The sequence below is a fragment of the Falco rusticolus genome, chromosome Z, assembly GCF_015220075.1.
Source record: "Falco rusticolus isolate bFalRus1 chromosome Z, bFalRus1.pri, whole genome shotgun sequence".
Lineage (NCBI taxonomy): Eukaryota > Metazoa > Chordata > Aves > Falconiformes > Falconidae > Falco > Falco rusticolus.
The window spans coordinates 80,024,891-80,041,542 of record NC_051210.1 but is presented as its reverse complement, the minus strand read 5'-3'; the positions used below and the strand labels follow the sequence as shown (position 1 = coordinate 80,041,542).

At 44.0% G+C, this 16,652-nt stretch overlaps 1 protein-coding gene across 1 annotated transcript; it reads right to left on the bottom strand.

Annotated features, from left to right (window-relative positions):
* Positions 1–3,433: 3,433 nt before the first annotated feature.
* On the bottom strand, positions 3,434–16,181 carry LOC119141893 (urea transporter 2-like). Its single transcript, XM_037374560.1, has 9 exons — positions 15,926–16,181; positions 10,330–10,489; positions 9,408–9,597; positions 8,916–9,044; positions 7,622–7,814; positions 6,147–6,294; positions 5,406–5,540; positions 4,398–4,447; positions 3,434–3,703 (listed from the first exon to the last, which is right to left on the bottom strand). Exons 2-9 carry the CDS (start codon positions 10,472–10,474, stop codon positions 3,533–3,535), a joined length of 1,161 nt encoding a protein of 386 aa, XP_037230457.1. The 5' UTR covers positions 10,475–10,489; positions 15,926–16,181; the 3' UTR covers positions 3,434–3,532.
* Positions 16,182–16,652: the final 471 nt, after the last annotated feature.

Sequence of the window (16,652 nt, the reverse complement as noted above, 5' to 3'; positions counted from 1 at the left end):
TGCAGTAGTCCTGGAGGATGAGGTAAAGGAGATTGCATTGCTGCATGTCCCCAGACTAGGCGTCTAAAATGCTGCACTCATCCCTCTTGCTTTTGGTCCTGCTTCTGCAACCAGGCCTTGGGTCTGCTTCTCTGGTCACCTGGGCTGAATGTTTCCTCTCCCATCAAGGAGATGGGAGCATCGTCAAGGGTCTAATGTCTTCACTGCGTGGCTAAACATTGGCCTCTCCTGCACTTGCCCAGATAGCGGTTTGCTGGGGGAGGTGGAGGTGAGGGCTCCAGCCCGTGTCTTGGTGCTGCTGCTGGTGGTGTCAGCATGCCCTGGGCTCTGTGAAGAAGTAGCACTGCTTTCGGAAGGGAGAGGACCTGGCTCTGCTGATAAAAATCTGCTGGTTCTTGCTTAGCATCCCACAATTTCTTAAGTTGTCATTCGCCCTTTCCCTCCCCTTATCCCCAGCAGCAGCCCCCATGCAGGACTATGAGGTCTGTGGCTGCAGGCAGGGCTGCTGGGCAGCTGGACCATTGCAGAAAGTGCTGGGGGGCAGGAGACGTGCCAGTGTCAGATGGTGGAGACTGGGGCAGCTGCCTGACATGGAACTGGGACTCTCTGAGAGAATTATGTGCATCAGACAGCAGCAAAGAGAGCGGCTTAGGAAATGGCAGTGGGGCAGTTCATTGGAGTTAGGCTTTGGGATAAAATCTGATTCCAAGCAGATGTTTCCAAGTGGGTTGGTGTTGTGGCTTGGGTGTTTTTTTTATTTATTTATTTATTTATTTATTTTTAGAAATGTTCAACACAGAGACATTTTTTCCCATGCTATGCTGACAGTGGGAGGGAAGTAGCCCAGGAAAGAGCCCCAAATCTCCTGCACAGCAGAAATGTTTCTTAGGAGTTTGGTATCACTCATGTCAGTAACAAGAATGCAAAAAGAGTGCTTGAAAAAAAAATAATTGTGACTTGAAAAACATTTATTTGATGTAAAGAAAAAAAATGAACAGTTTTGGTAATAAGACAAATTAGTTCTGTTGGTGAAGACTGTTATGAACAATAACGGAAAAAAAGGCATGATATGAATATTCTGACTAATATATATGTCACATTACCAAACAACTGTTATTTTGCATGGAGTGATGGGAAGAATGAATTCTCTGGATAACGTAAAATGAAGGAATAATTCTGAATGACATGCAGGATCTTCCTAATGGCTGAGATGTGGCCTTTGGTTTTTTTCGGCTCTGTGCATATTCTTTCTTTATGGGACTGCCAAAATGTCCCTGTTGCTCAGCAACAGCAAGCTGAAATAGCACAAGTCAGATGAAATCCACTGATTTACAGCAGCCATAAAGTGTGTACTCTTACCGAGCGCAGTTTTTGACGAAAGGGTGAAAGCCAGCCTTGGTAGGACTGCCTCTGTGGGCCACGCATAGAGCTGGATGGGGAGATGTCGGTGCAGATACCAAAAAATATCCTTTTCTTCCTGGTTTGACAAGTGGGGAGGTGCATCCTCTGGATGGAACTTGATCTTGCCTAACCCCAATCAGGGGGTCTGTCTGGCATCTGCCCAAGGAATGAGTCCTGTCTGGTCTCAAGGAGGTTTCCAGCTCTGCCCATAGCTCTTGCCTGGTCGTGCCTCCTGTATGGAAGCAAAGTTTGCACTTGCACATTCGAGAAGGTATTGTTGCAATAAAATGTCATAAGTACAAAACACAGGGGTTAGAAGTTTCCTAAATATCCCCCCTACACTGATTTCATAATTTTATTTTCTGGCATCTTCTAGACGAATCATTTAAGAGAGAACCTGTCTTTGTGGAACAGTTTAGTGATGATAAATAGAGAGAAAGTTACACCAAACTCAAAAAATTATGAGCATTTGTTTTAAAAATCAGCTCTACACAGTGTTATGTAGATATTTACCGAGTAAAACACAGGAAACGATATATATTTACAAGCGATCTCTGCAGGGTCAGTCATACAGAAGTACTGTCAAACATCTGAAAACCTAGCACTTCACCAGAAAATACTGCTGGTAGTTCATCCCAATGATTTTTCACTCAGATCTTTTTGATATTCATAAGAAGAGATGGGCCTTCCCCCCCCCCCCCCCCCCAACCTCACAAATCAGCGGTACACTATTCACAGGCTCCTTATTTCCTCTTCCACAAGAGGAACAGGTTTTGATCTGCTTTCCCAGGAATGACATTACTGTGTGTAGGCTAATGCCAGCTGAAGGACCTGAGCATTTGTGGTGAAGATGTTCATCATGAGAGGATGTATCCCGATGAGCCAAGAGGACAGGTGGCTGAGTTCACACCTGTTGAGGTGACCAGCACTGCTGGGTACAAGGTCAGGTTCCCCCTCACCCCCCTGCAGACCCTGGGAGCCTGTGTGGAGGTGGCACAAGGCTGGTCTGCTGCAGAGCTCTGCTACAGCCACCAGTCCCCCGGCCACCCCCTGCCCATCGCAGAGCGGAGAGAGGTGGCAAAGCTGGAACAGTGCAGCACTTTGCTGCTTGGTATTTGTGGGCTGAGAGGGGTGGCGCAGGGAGAGAGGTCGAGAAGATCAGCTCAGATTATTTCTACATGTGCACAGACTGAACAAAGCCATGCTAATGCATAGGAAAGGGACAGCAATGACTGTGCTGCTGTCCCCTCCTTTACCAGCCCATGACCAAGTTCAAGTATTAAGAAAAATCATAAGATTAACAGAAAAAATGAGAATTATTTTTTTCATTGTTTGTTTGTTTGTTTTAGTAGAAAATGATTCTTTTCACTAGCATTTGCTTTCTTGGCCTTGGGTTTACAGACTTTTCTTTGCAACTGGGTAGGGCTGAAACATTTTTTCCAATGAATGTTGGTGCCTAGTGCAGCCTAAGATATCCAAAAGCTGGGGCTGACAGGCACTGCCTCCCTGCCATTATTGTGATTTTTACTACAAGGTTTGTTAACCACACTGCCTGCTGTCCATCTTGTGTGTGATGATTGCTAGTGCACATCTCTCTCCACAGAGCTTGAGATCCTCCAGGTAGAATTCTCCACCACTTATTTTTCCCTTAGCAAAGAGCAGCCTTTATTCCACTTACTCTGCTACTGGGAACCTAAGGTGTATCCTATTGCTGGTGTGAACTGGTTCTAGCCATTAATTAGGAGTCCCATCAGGTGCTGAGAGATGCTCTGCTCTTTATTGCTTTATGTCCAATTGCTGTGACTTCAGTTTCACAAACAGATTTTTCTTTTCAGCAACTAAGTGATTTCCCGACTGCTTAACATTCAAGTGTCTTTTCAGGCATAGGTGCTTTTAAATCATTAAGACTGGTCTGGGGGAAGGTCCTTCCAGCACAGCAGAGTCCTATCACAGTCCACAGCACAGGCCAGAATAAACTAATGTGGTGGAAAAAGTCACTCAACTCAGAAGGTGGTGATATTTTTATTTTTATTTTTATTTTGACTTTATATTACATAAATAATGTTTTCTGAGGAAACACCTTGCACTCTTGCCTTAATATCTGCAAAGTGTCTCTCTGGGTCTTTAGACCTCACAAGAAAGACCTCTGATGTTTCTTCACCCTCAGGTAGTAAGCTCGGTTGGCTTCTGGATAGGTGACTTTGGAGAGTGGCAGCTTGTAGATGGCAGCGTTGTTTGTGGTTAGTAACAGGAAGGTCAGTGCAGACAAGCAGAAAGACCAGGTTCCTGATGGCACCCCAAACTGCAAAGGAAAATACAAGCCACCTATTTACTGCATCTCTGTCTTTCATTTGGTCCCCCAGCCCTCAAAGAGAGCTCAGAGCCAGGCAGCTTGGAACAAGCTTTCTCAAGGAAGTCTTGGTTTCGCATGGAGTCTCCCCCTGGGGAGGCAGGACTTCATTATGAGGTCTGGACATTGTGCATTAACCTTCAATGTTTACCAGCTCTGGCGAGAAGGCTGCCTTCTCTTTGTGCATCTGCTGTGCTTTTGGGTGGTGATGAGGTAGGAGTGCATGGAGATGAGGCAGGAGTGGGTACCAGAAACCTTCAGCTTTTCCCTGGGCTGTTGTGTTGGCTGCCTTACAGCTTTGGGCAAAGCAAACCAAGTTTGCGGTTTCTGTACGTGTGTGGAGGGCCCTTTTCTCAGTTGCTTCAGGCACAAAGTACGGACATGTAAATATCTCAGAGGTGTTGAGGGCTGAGCTGTGGAAGTTTATGCAAGCTCTGAGGATGAAAAGTGGGAAGGGATGATTGTAAGTGGCCTGTTTCAGTGGGAGCCACACCAAACCCCTGGGCAGATAGCATCCCCTCTCCCACATCAGTTCTGCCTTTGGCTGAAGTGTTCTCCATATCCTGGTGTTTTGCCAGGCAAGCTGGGAAAATATACAGTGTTCAAATCCATTGGAAGCAGGACCTTAGCTGATAACACTGCTTACCACAGACAGCATGTTAGTCACTGTTGCTCCCAGGTAGGCACTGAAGAATGCTATGAAAAATAAAAGTAGTTCCTGGTGAGTTCAGTTGCTCATGGAGGAGAACAACAAGGACAAAGATCCCTCACACTGCGCTTGGGTAGCTCAACCAACGTTTATGACCATATCTGGTCAGCCCCCTCTTAAAGCTGTTTCCTTTGCACTGTGTCCCCTCCAACCTGGAGCTCATGGAAAGGGCAAACCAACAACAACAAAACAACCCAAAACTGGAGTGATGAAAAATGTGACTATAGAAACAGAGGCTTTTGAAAAATGCACTGATGTGGAAAGCAAGTAGCTTGATGGATGGCGTTAAATAGGAAAATAACCCTCCCACCTCCACTCTCCTACCTCTAGGGCTAGAAGGTGGGTCAATGAGATACAAAGCTAAATCTTTTTTATATGAGCAATAGTTTCACTCCCATCTCACTGTGATATTGAAATTTTATATGGAATTGCCTTATAAATAATTCTTCAATCATTCTGTGTTGCTTAGCTCATGCCTTTGGTATCCATTTCAATAGGCTGGGGAAACTGCACTAACTACAGATGGGCTGATCTTGAGCTCCAGTTTTCTCAAAGTTTAGGTATGTCCTTCTCCAAAGAAGGAATTTGAATTGGTATCTATGATTGGAAAAAACAATATGATCCATCCAGCAATGCTGAACAAACAGAATTAATGCCTCAAAACCGAGCATCTAATTTCAAAGACCTTAAGTTAACCAGCGCCCACGGATTGCATCTCTTGTTTTGAAGGCAGCTCTTGGCTGGAAGCGAAAGCACTGCTTTTATTTTGTCAGGGTATGTTAAAGCAATGGCTCCAGCATGCGGCTCCATCATTCATCAGTCTCACCTAAGTCCATCTGCCTGTCTCGAGGTGGTCATCTGGCTTCAGCCCACCTCTCGTGTAAAGGAATCTTGTCTCACTTCAAAAGGAAATGTGGTGGCTGTGAAAGCCCATAGTGTACTTACCACAGGCAATTGCCAGCAAATGTGTCTGCCAGGTGAAAGCGTAGAACATGCCTCCGATTGCAGCACATGAGAGGGAGCTGTTGTAGCCCCACAAACCAGAGTAGACTTTGCTAAAAGGTGTTGCTAAGCTCAGTGCTGGAAAAGAAGTCAAAGATGTGTCATTCCTTGGCCAAAGAGACAAAACCAGCTGAGAAATGGCATGGATTCAGTTTTTTAAGGGCTCTAGTCCACATACGTACACAGAATTGCTATTTGTAGTTGTGCTGCTGTGGTCTGAGACTAAACCCACTTCAGTGCAGCCGTGGCAGATTTCCCCGGGTGCTGCTGGGCTGAATTTGGCTGTGTGATCACAGCAGAAGATACACGAGCGAACGAACATACGTGGGAACCTTACACATATCCCTGAGGCCTGCCTGTTTGGGCTGATGGCTATGACTTTCATTAAGCTACTCCTAAACCCATCAGAATATATCCAGAAATGAAGTGTTTAATGATAAAAATTCATTTCAGCCAAAAATGTGCTGCTTTCTTCTGAAGATTTCCACTGTCGTAAAATAAAAGAATGGGGAAGTCAATCAAAAGAATTCTTAAAATAGAAGTGTATACGTTGTGGTTTTTTTTTTTCAAGCAGTCATTCTCCAATGGAAGAAGCATTTGTGACTCTAAGTGCTCCACTCATTGCAGTTCCTCTTTTATTCTCTATGCTTTTATAAAGATGTGTGACACAAGTGAAATCCTTACCTGCCAGCGTCCCCACTGCTGATCCAATTGCCGCATGCAGACAAATGAGAGGAGAAGAGACAAATAAAGCAATCAGGAAAATTCCCCCTGTCCATGGGTTATCACAGCCATAAACCTGTCCCACCCCGACTGGAATGGATTGCAGGAGCTGCAGGAATTAAAAAAAAAAAAAAAAAAGAAAAAAAGGCCATTTATTATTGGCTTTGTGATTTTGTTATCTTTTTTAAAAATGTTATTTTTTGTTGGCTACATTTGTGTTTGGCATTTGTGGGATTCAGTCTGTCTTCCTGGACTGTAAGCGGAAAGCTTGGATGGTACTTGGGAGGTGGCAGGGCATTTCCACGGGGTTTCCCCTCTAATGAAAGTGACTCATGCCTCGTTCCCTAGCCATGAGATGCTCTTCCAGGTTTTTGCTCTAATATCAAAGGTAAATGTCTTCTGTGAAAAGGTTTGCTCAACACCTGTACGCATGGGCTGGCTTGGCCGTTTTTGCATGCTGTTGTGGATCTTGGCAGTGAATCTAGGAAATGGAAGTGCTCAGGTAGATGATGCCTTTGGGAAGACGTTCACCTCTAAGAGGATCTCTCCAAGGGTGAAATGGCCAATAATGGCTTGGCCAGAATGACAAGACTTCACTCAGGTAAACCGGTATCCCTATTCTACTTGTAGCTGAAACTCCCTTGGGATTCACTAAGAATACAAGTGGGGTTTGCTGGGGTGGTGGGACAGAACACAACTTGGTCACAGCTTAGAGATGGCTTCGAGACACTTTTCCTCAAAATGTTGTGTTCCTCAATGTGGAACAGTTCATTTATGGTCCCCGTAATATTATGCACCATGGTAAACATTCTTTGAGAATTGTCACTAGCAATTAACTTCCTTTCCCTAATCACTCCCTGGGAACGCCAAAATAGTCCACAGAGCCTTAGGGAAAAGCTATAACTCTTGTATCTATATTGGTTACAGCACTATGCAGGAGAATAAAGTGTCTCTCTGGAAAGATCCCACTTGAATGTTCAACTGAAAACATGCCAGCGTGTGCCTGGACTCAGGTTTGTAACCATGCTTCCATAGTAATACCTGCTTGCCCATTTTTAATGAGAAAGATGCAATTTAAAAAACACAGCACTCTGTACATGGAAAACTAAAATTAACCTGAGTTAACAGGCAGTACCAGCACAGCCTTAGCTATGGGGTGCTGATCAGTATATGCAGAGTAATTGGCAATTAGATTCTAGACACATTTTGAGGGTTATAATTTATACCCAACTGCAAATGAAAGACACCAAAAAGACTCATTTTCAAGGTATCAAAAATGTGAACTCCTAGAGTAAACCTTTACGCTTTGGATAATTATCTTATAAATGTAATTTTGTATTGTCAGGTCATAATGCAGTAACATAAAGGAAGATAATGTGATTCTCTAGTGGTTTTCTTGGTAAATGGAGAAGGCTGTTCTCTTTAAGAAGTCCTACCATTGGCATTTCAGCGTCTGTCCAGGTGATGTTTGGTGTTGCTGTTGCAGGCTGGATGACAGTTGCAGGGAAGAAGAGGTTATGTGGTCCTGATGCAGCCAGGTAGAGGGTCAAGGCCAAGTTGAAAGGCAAGGTGAAAACAGGCAGATCCCACTTACAGAAGACTGAGCCTAAAGCACTGGTGAAAACAGGGCTGGAAGGACAAGATGGTCACACTAGGAGCTTGTCAGCTAGACAAAACCAAAAACCCCAACAGCAAACAGCTGTGGGAAAGGCACTCTATATTTTCAAAAAAGCTGTTTAATTTCCTTAGTCTTTCTGATAAAATCAGGGATATGCTGGGGTCACTTAGCAAATTTCCTGCCCTTCCCAGGGCAGTTATCAACGTACAGATTCCTCTTGGGTTATGCGATATATGTGGTGAACTTGGTGACCATGAAGGAGACAAGATCCTTTAATCGTGTGGAGGATCCAGTGATTTAATGGAGTTATTCCCCAGCTCAGTGCTTACTTTTTTTTTTTTTTTTTTTTGTTTTAATAGTGTTTGAAATGGGCTGAATTTAAGAGGCCCATGCCAAGCGTGACTGAGCTATGAAGGTGGCTGTGTGTCCTTGTTTAAGCTTATGGATCAGATGTAAAAGCTGACATCAGAGTTGTGCTTATTAAAGCGAGTATAACACTACATGAACTTCAGGCAGATGGGTGCTACGCGTGTTTTTAGCAAACTCCAATTAGACATTTGGGGGCTGAAGACCAGCTTTCAAAATTTTCACTGTTGAAATACCTGGCAGATTATTGTGTCATATATATGAGTAATATATATTATTAGCTGTTTGTTTTCATTAGCATCAATCATCATGTCTTGGGACCACTGAGTAAACTCTGTGCCTGGAGAAGTAAATTTTCATGACATTTTTATATGGTGGCTTAAATAGATGAAACACCTGTGGTTGGTGGTGGCAGGGAATGGTGAAAATAATGTTCCTCTTGACACAAAAATGAATTGACTCATCATAGCAATATAGCTAACATGGAAGGCACTGGTTTACACAGGATCAGCCACCGATTTTCCTTCTCTCCATGGGGTTTATTTGTGATTATGTGGGTATTTAATTTGTTTCTGGATTACATTTGAGTTTAAAAGTGCAAATAGCCATACAGATTTAGTAGCACATACATGCCAGTTGTGTTTCTTTTCCATTGTGGTCTGCATAGTGCATAAAAATACAACAGCTCGGTCTCAGTGTGGGGACACTGGGGCTAGAATAAGCAGCAGAGGAGACATCTGACTTACCACGTCATGGACACCAGTGCTACTGGCAGTAGAAGCCACCAGTGGTAGTCTCCCTTAGCAGAGAAGACTGCCATGAGTAATCCCACCAAGACTCCATTGTAGCCATGCAAGCCTGCTGCTATGGCTGATCTGCAAAGGAAACAACTGTCTTGAAATCTTCTCCCTTGCAAGTCCTTTCCTCACATCACCCCCTCCCTCCCCGTGCCGTTGTGACTCTGTGTGATGATGATCTGCCAAGGCTCATGCCAAGACCATGCACTAGCCTTCAGTTTCCCATGCTGGAGTCCCATGTCCTCCCATCAGCTACCCCTTCTGCAGTTGCATCCAGTGTCCCTTTGCACCAGATGCAACTGGTGGGGGCATCCATTTGGTCCTACCACACCAGTTATGCAGCCAGTGAAGGCTAGATACATGCTCTTCATCCACATTGCTTGTCTGACTTATAAGTCAGCACTGAAGTGACAGCTTTGAAGAGGAAGAGGATGGACTTACCTGTCCTGACCCAGAATAAGTGCCGTTAAAGTTGAGACAACTGTTCCTAAACAGCCTGTGAGTGTCCTCCATGGGTTCTGCACCAGGAAGCCAGCAACTATGATAAGCCCACTGAGGGGATTGTTGATAAACATCACCTGGGATATCCCACGCAGCACCCAGTCAATAAACTGGATCATGAGAGGTTTATCTGGAAGAGATCAAATTGAATAATTAAAAAAAACCCCAAACCAAAACAACAGACCCAAAATACACAGATGGGACTGGTTGGGGATGGTTTTTTTGGAAAGTCAGGAAGAGTTTTGGCAGTGGAACTTGGCAGCACGACTGAAGCAATGAATCAACAAGACTGTAAAACCTGACTGGGATTTATTATGGTCTACACTGAAGTCTTACAGCTGGAAAGCTGAGATGAACAGTGTGGTTGCCAGAGTTCTGTGTTATAAAGTACCCTGGACCGGATTCATGTGAACCAGCTAATTTATGATGTCTGTGCCTCAGATGGCAAATTGTATGTGTATCCCGTTGCTGATTTATTATGGGGACCAAACACACCTACCTATGTGTAATTTAACTTCACAGTGGCATTAGGCTTGACAGAAACTGCTCAGCTGAAAGGACAGGGAGCGTTATGAAGAATGACAGACCACAGAATAACCATCCTGAGCTATGTTCTGTGGGACTAAATTCACTTTGTACATGGCATGTTGGGAGGTAAATGTCATCTCAGTCATCCTCAAGATTTAAGCAGTATGTGGATCTCTGCACAAAGCTGATTTTTTCCCTACAAAACAGAAATAAATCAGGGCAGGGGTCGTTTCTGTACTACCGTGATGTGAATCACCTTACTGAGAAGTTAGTTATTACTCCTTTGATGTAACTCTTTGGAAGCCCCTAATCAGTCATGATGAAGTAGCTTTACCTTTTAGCCAGGCTCCAAATTCCTTCATGTTTCCAGTGATGTACCCGACAGCTCTGCAGACTCTCTTCCCAGATTTGCTCAGTGTGTTCTGCTTTATTGTCTTTCTTTCCCCCTTGGTTTCTATCTTGACATCGCTGTTCTCCATGTTGGTGTTTTAACCCTTTGGTAAAATTCAAGGGGGAAAAAAACCCACAGACAGTTCATTACAATGCCTCGTACTGATCCCTGTCTGTTATCTCTATCCCATATGTTATTGCTCATTGCGTGTTATTTTGGAGCCAGAAAGAGGAAAGTCCTGGCTCTGAATCCTTACCTGATTCTCATGTCTCCATGAGCACACTCCCTCTTTACGTGCTCTTGGGAACCTACGCTGTCCTTCCAGACCTTCATGCAGCCATAGATTTGACCACCACAAAGAACCACTGAGCCTTGTGTCATACTATTTCACCCAATTTGAACACCCTGCTCAGATATACCATGTTTTCTAGAGATCAAGCATCTTTTCATTTAAAGGGTGACTTCAAGAAGAGCAAGATGGCATTAGAGGATGCTGGCTTCACAGAAGTTGAAGGTTACCTCAAGATTCACTTGCTAGAGATCCACCACATCTAGGAAGCTGTTTCAGTTATTGTTTCCTCTGCTGCTTGACCCATATTTCCATTTTGAATTTATCCATCAGTAATAGGTACCTAAGGTTAGATTATGTCTCTATACTGGCACCTATTGGGATCAGTTCAGCCTTTTTCACAAGCATGGGCTTAGCTTGAGGGTTGTTTGTGGTGCCTTACTCCATTACTCATATGCATACTTATATTATTTCTTTTCTCTATTGAATTGTACTTTTAGCCGCCCCATTTTTAGAAGTACCCAGCACCGGCTTAAGAGATTAAAGGCCGAATTCAGAGTGCTTGCTTTCCATTCTGCCTTAGTCATTTTGCCACCTTCTCTCTGCCAGCTGCCCAGCATGGTGTTAGGTGGTCCTCACTGGCCGTTGTTCTTCAGCCTAAGACAAGATAGGTGATCACGTGTCAGGACCTGTAGTAAGAAACCCTCAGGGACTATTGAAAAGACCCATATTAAATTTAGCAGGCACTATATCAAGACTTAAATAAGGTAGGGTAATGTTATAGGCCAAACAAAATAAGATGTTTGGGGATCCCATGCAGGGTTGGCAGAGACAGGGTCCCATACAGGGGACATGTCCTTTGGCTTAGGAGCTGCTGGGCTACCCTTTGGCATCTCAGACAGCTCTAGACAGCTTCATTCAGGCACATGGATCAGAGATTTACCTAACTGTAAACACTGGATTTAAAGAACAACGTCCCATAGCCAATACATGGTTTGTCTAAGGGCCAAGTCTCAATATGAAGTCAGCAAATTAAAACCAGCCAAAGCTTTCCCGGGAGTGTACTCAGTCTCCTGAAGAGTAGGACTAATTCTTGATAATTGTCAAGACAAGGAAATCACAAGACAAGGAGCATTGTTGAGTGAATACAGAACCAGAGCTGCTTCAGGCCTTGCTGGTGAGTAGCAGCTTGCGCAAGAAGCAGAGAATTTAGGTTGGCAGTTAATAGTCTAAACAGGATGATACAAACACATAATTATTAGATTTAGTCCTTGACTCATTTGCAACTTCAGTAAAAGCCTTCTCAGCATCTGGGGAAGATAATTCATGCCTCAGAAAAACAGGTGCTGAGTACTTGAGCTAAAGCAGCCTCACCCCTGGGCAGACCTTGCAGACCCAGACGGGGTTGAGCAGCTCTGAGTCTGTGTAGGGTAATGGCTGGGTAATACACATCCTGGCCAGTCGCTTATTATTAGAAGGCTGATGGTGACATTTCAAGAAACAGTAAATACCTGCAAAAATAATAAATAGACATTTTCTACTTTCTGGAAGGGCCCAGCTAATGCAAGGATAGGTTCCACATGGAAGATGCTGAGGACAGGACCAGTATGTAGAAGAGTGTTAGATTTGATTAGATTAACTAGAGGAGGAAGAAAAGAAAAGGGTGAGAGTGTTGCTAGGGATGGTGTTTCGGTGCTGGAAAGCTTTTTCCTGGCTCAGTTATAATTCATTGTTTTGATTAATTAACCTTCACTTTTCTCATCTTTTATTCTGAAATAATGGAATAAGTGAATTGGGTGCACTTTCAGTCGAATCAAAATTTCCATCCAAGATAAATGCTCTTCATTTGGGGCAAGTGCATTTACATTTTCAATGTAAGGAATCTTCCTCTCTATGTAGCTTAGGCTTTCTCTGTGGCTAATCCATAAAGTCAAGGGCTGTTGCATTTGTAGAGTGATGCTGTGTGTCCTGTGCTAGCCCGCCTGAGACGTTTCCCTGCATGCTGAGTGAGGAGCTGTTTGCACCACAGGAGTCTGCAGCGCGGGATGTAATGTGCATGCAAAGTATCAGAGTCCCTGTCTCATTCACTTGCACAGTGGAGAAGAAAATGAGTCACGCTGGAGGCCCTAATTCATCAAAAGCTGATGAATTGCTCTGCCCTAGGAAGGCACGTACCTAAGGCAGTACTGAATGGTCCAAGCCTGAGACCGCAGAGCTCTTTTGCTCGAGTTTCTATGGGCAGAAATGAAGTCAGCCCGATGCACTTGGCATGGTAAAAAGACCAGGTGAGTCACTTTCACCAGTCTGGTTTGAACTTCACCCCTGATGAAGGCTGCGTCAATGCCCTGCGTACCTGTTCTTCCGGAATATTCAAAATCCCGGTGACTGTGAAATGATCACGGTTACCTTCTGGCCTGCAGCGCTGGTTAAACTCACACTCATTATATCCTTGTCTGTCAAGTGATGTGTCTCTAGAGGGGGATCACATCAACTTCATTCCATCTTTCCTATCGGCTTATATAGGCTGAGGGGGAGCAAAATAATTATGGAACGCCCTCGCTACCTGAAGAGCCCCTTGCTTACTGGTGGGGTCTTCATGACACTGTAAATACCTAGATCCAGCCCCGTTGGCTTCACCCCTCCCACCCCCCCACCCCCAATCCCATCCCGGGTCCTGTGTGAGTGCTGCCTGCTGTGTGTGGTGATGTGGCCATCACCACTGCCATGAGGCTTCTCCCATCTCTCCAGAAATATGGAGCATGGAGGACTTGTACTACTGCTACTTAGTTGTCCAAAGAAAGTATAAAGAAGTAGTGAGCCACTTGGAATCTGGCACTAGCATAGACATTTCTGGGCATTTTTAATGATTTTTGACATTGTAAGAAGCAGTAGCTGCCATATACGTTCAGATTAATGATCTGCTGGTACATTACCTTGTGTTAGGGGGTAGGTGATAGCAGCTAGTTAAGAAAGGACCAAAGACAAAAGGTGTCTCACCCCAGAATAACGGAGATGCTTGGAATTTTAAGACAGCGATGCCTGAATTGTAATTCAAGCTGAAGTGTGTGTGTTTGGATGGGGATTGCATGAAGGCCAGTCTATGGCAGGTCTTTTGATGTTACGTTACATGTGGCTTTCAGTCAAAGTGGGCTTTTATTTCATAGTGCACGAAGGAAGGAAATGGAAATAATTGTGAAAAGACTGTTCTGCTGGAACAGATTGCTTGGCTTCTGCAGGGGGGCAGGAATTTTCAAAATTTTTTTTATTCCTTATTTCTGTTAGTTTGGGAAAGTGTTTGTCTCGGATTCTTAACTACAGACTGTGTAAGTCCTGCTCTCAGACACACAGCTCAAAAAGCACAGCCTGATCTCATACATGCTCTGGAGAGATGCTCCAGGCAAGTGTCTGGTGGGAAACGGGGTGTGGTCTCCCAGTGCTGGTGTGTAACTGGTGTGATACAGGAGCAGCAGCAGGACCCAGGCAGGGTGAGTCTGAATGTAATTTTCATCCCTGTCATGCAGGGACTGATTTGTGCTCTGCTGCAAGTGCAGAGGAACTGTTTAAAACTATTTTCCCATGGTGTACTGTGGAAAGTGAGAGCTAAATTTGGGGCACGGCTGTTTTTCCTCCATGATTCCAGATGTTTGCTGCCTCCCCTTGCCTCAGATTATCTTTGAGCTGTTCCATAATATCTCTCTGGTGTCCTTGCTAAGAATGCTTGCATAAGCAAGAAGGAAAGTTTTGCAGCTAAAATTATCTAAGTACTTTTGTATCAGCTATGAAATGGAACCTGTGAGAACAGCATAGAAAGAAAAAAACCAAAAGATGTTTCTTTTGCATGAAAATGAAATCATTGCAGGCAGGGCCAAAAAGCTAATCTATTGTGTTTTTTGTCATCTTTTCAGAGTTAATAAATGTCCTGTAGCAAAGTACTGATGTTATGCAATTTCATGTCTACCTAAATCAATTTCTCTTCCGCTTGTGTACACTTTTTCCATGTCACGCTATCCCTATGGTATCTCAGCAATGCCTTGTTAAAGCTGCAGCGGAGCAGGCTCCGTGCTGGTGCTGCGCTCCTGCAACATCTGGCCTGCAAAGGCTTTTTTTTTTTTTATTCACCTGCTGAAATGGAGACAAGCCCACTCACACATCCATCATGTGTTATGCATGGGAAGGGTGGTGCTGTGCTGGCAGCTGGGAAAGGAACAGAGGCCTTTATTTGGCTAATTATTTTAATACTCCCAGGTAATAGCTACTTCCAAGCTGGTGTAGTGTTGCTAGGCACTAGACTTCTATCGCTGAAAATGCAGCAAAGTGATCTAGTATTTTCTTTTCTTTCTGGAATGTTCTTCTCTCCCTGACAAAATTCAAGTTACTGTGTAAATCAAGAGGATTAAAATTACTGTGTGGTATTTATTTGTCCAAGGAACTGCTACCGCACAATTAGAGGCATTGTATCTTGCATTCCCTGAATTGTTGCTGTGAAGCGTGCGGGCAGCCAGCTCTGCGTGCAGCATGTTTTTAGAGGAATTCCTGCACCGAAGTACAATAGGAGGAAAGGGTCAGATTCTCAGCAACTTTTCTGGCATAGGCTGTGTAATGTTACCCAGGTAAAGCTGAACAAGTGTAGTGCTGTGTTACGTGTAGGAACGCATGAGTGCACAAGCGCACTCCCTGGAACAGAAAGACTATAATGCACTTGACCCTCACTGAAAAAAAAAAGTTCAGGTTTTCCCATAGAAGATACATTTCAAAGCATTAGTTCAAAAGAAAGCTTATCTCGCAGATTCAAATATTCATTAAGCCCACTCACAATTCAATTTTTAGAGATCTGTCTCTCTGGGACAGAGAAATCCAGAGACACTATCATATTAACTCTATATTATTACTATCAGGGCTTTTTTCATTTTGCAGAATAGAAAGGCAGTAAAAGGAGATGTTAAGGCATTCCAATTGGTTTTGGTTTTCTGTTTTGTTTTGTTTTTTTTTTTGTTTTTTTTTCTTAAAGGTTCAGTCAGCTGGGCTAAGCTGTACTAATAAATCCTCACCCTGCTAGAAAATTCTCAATAATTGAAATTCTTGTGACATTCCCCAACCTCCGTCCTCCTCTTGAGCCTTGGCCGCTCTCAAGGAGGACTGTTCAAATGCTGTTTGTTCAGTCTTTTAGGGCAGAAGAAAGATCCAGGTAAGTCAGTAGCAGGGTGCGTGTTCATTGCTGTGTAGTAAAAGGAAGGAACAAAGTACTCTTACCTCTCCGATGAGTTCAGGGGTAGCTGTTGCTTTGCTGGCTGGGACAGAAGGAAAGCAGGGCTAAGCGAGTGGGGGAAAAAGAAAATGCCCTGCCAGCTTATATAGGCGAGCAAGGCTCCTGTCCTGATATTACTAATTAGTTTGTTTCCCCTCCCACTTGGTGAGATTCAAGCAGAAGTTAAAAAAGATCCCTCTTGAATTCTCCACCTTTCCTTTTGCTCTGTCCTTGGCCTCTTGCTGACAGCTTCTCCAAATATCCTCTTCCCTGCTGCTTTTTTTTTTTTTTTTTTCCTTTTGGTTTGTTTGGTTTTGGGTGTTTTTTTTGTTTTTGTTAATTCTCCTTTAACGCTGTCCTTCTCCGCCTCTATCGCGTAAAAGGACTCAAGGCTTCAAAGCAGCTCTGGGAACAGCTGAGCTCAGCCTCTCCAGTGTTCTCTCCTTATTGAAGGCAGCTCAGTATCTTTCCCTCCCAAAACACTGACCTGGGAATGTCCATCACAGTGTGTCACATGCAGCAGCCTCTCAAGTTTTCTTGTTTCTGGGTAGTTTTTTGGGGCTCTGTTCTGTTAACACACCAGGGCCAAGGATCTCCTGACTTTCCATTGTTTACTCATTTTTTTTTCAGTTATTTAAGAAATTCAGGGAGCATTTTTCCTTTGTTTTTTAACCTGGCCTCCCTGGCCCGTTGGAGGAATCTGGAATATCAGAAGCTGTGGCATATCTGAGA